Below are 1,124 nucleotides of genomic sequence, written 5' to 3'. Positions count from 1 at the left end.
ACTTGGAGCCACCTGGGCTAGTGGAAGGTGTCCCTGCCCATGGCAGGGGGTGGGATGGGAAGATATTTAAGTACCTCCCCAACCCAGGCCAGTCTCTGATGATTCTGTGCTGAAATAAAAAGCAGAGGACACAAGAGAGGCCGTTGTTAGTGCCTAGAAGAAGGTTTGTGATGAAAAAAAAAAATCGTTTTCAATGATGTAAATCAAACAAAACGTGGTGAATAACAGAGAAGTCAGGGAAGATCATCCAAGAGACAGGTTCTCAGTAGCACAGAGGATTTGCAGAGCAGCTCTTGCTTTGCTTCGTGCACCACCAGGTGTCATCCACAAACAAGCCATGAGCTGTGAGGAGGCTTGAAACTGCAGTGGGAATACAGGCTGGAATACAAGGATAATATCTATGGAATATGTTCTGTATTATGCACACATTTGATTTATTATATAGAATATATATGTAAGCAACCTGAGCTAGTGGAAGGGGGTTGGAATGAGACAAGTTTAACGTCCCTTCCAACCCAAACCATTGCAGGATTTTGTGGTTCTAGGAGTGTAAGGTTCAAGGAGTGTAAGGTTCTAGGAGTGTAAGGTTCTAGGAGTGCAAGGTTCTAGGAGTGTAAGGTTCTAGGAGTGTAAGGTTCTAGGACTGTAAGGTTCTTGTTCCCGCCTTGGCTCTGGAGGGCAGGAACCAGGTACCTTCTTGTTCCCACTCCCTTTTGGGAACAGAGATTTGCTGATGGAACCCGAAACCAGCCCCAGCTGCCCCCGGGAACCTTTGGGGGCTCCTTGCAGAGCGACAGGGGCTGTTTTTCTCCCTCTCACTTCCTCTCTCTGTTCCGGTCCCTGAAGCCCCTGAATGCAACTCAAGCTTATGGGCCCAACCTCAGGTACATCGTGCGCTGGCGGCGCCGGGACCCGCGGGGCAGCTGGTACAACGAGACGGTGAGGGGCCCCCGGCACGTGGTGTGGAACACCCCCATCTACGTCCCCTACGAGATCAAGGTGCAGGCGGAGAACGACTTCGGCAGAGCCCCCGAGCCCGACACCTACATCGGCTACTCCGGGGAGGACTGTGAGTACCCGCCCGGCAGGAGCCTACCCACACCAGGGGGTTTGCCCCCCGTGCC

General features: G+C 52.4%; 1 protein-coding gene across 1 annotated transcript in view; it reads left to right on the top strand.

Moving 5' to 3' along the window:
• NFASC (neurofascin) overlaps window positions 1–1,124 on the top strand; it is a 53,640-nt gene that overhangs the window by 20,895 nt on the left and 31,621 nt on the right. Inside the window, exon 16 of the mRNA XM_029962496.1 lies at window positions 847–1,069. Within this exon, the coding sequence (XP_029818356.1) occupies window positions 847–1,069 (223 nt within the window). The remainder of the gene's footprint in view (window positions 1–846; window positions 1,070–1,124) is intronic.

Source organism: Manacus vitellinus, unplaced genomic scaffold (genome assembly GCF_001715985.3).
Source record: "Manacus vitellinus isolate BGI_N305 unplaced genomic scaffold, ASM171598v3 scaffold_47_pilon, whole genome shotgun sequence".
NCBI lineage: Eukaryota > Metazoa > Chordata > Aves > Passeriformes > Pipridae > Manacus > Manacus vitellinus.
Note: the sequence above shows the minus strand (reverse complement) of the source record. Positions and strands in the feature narration are given on the sequence as shown.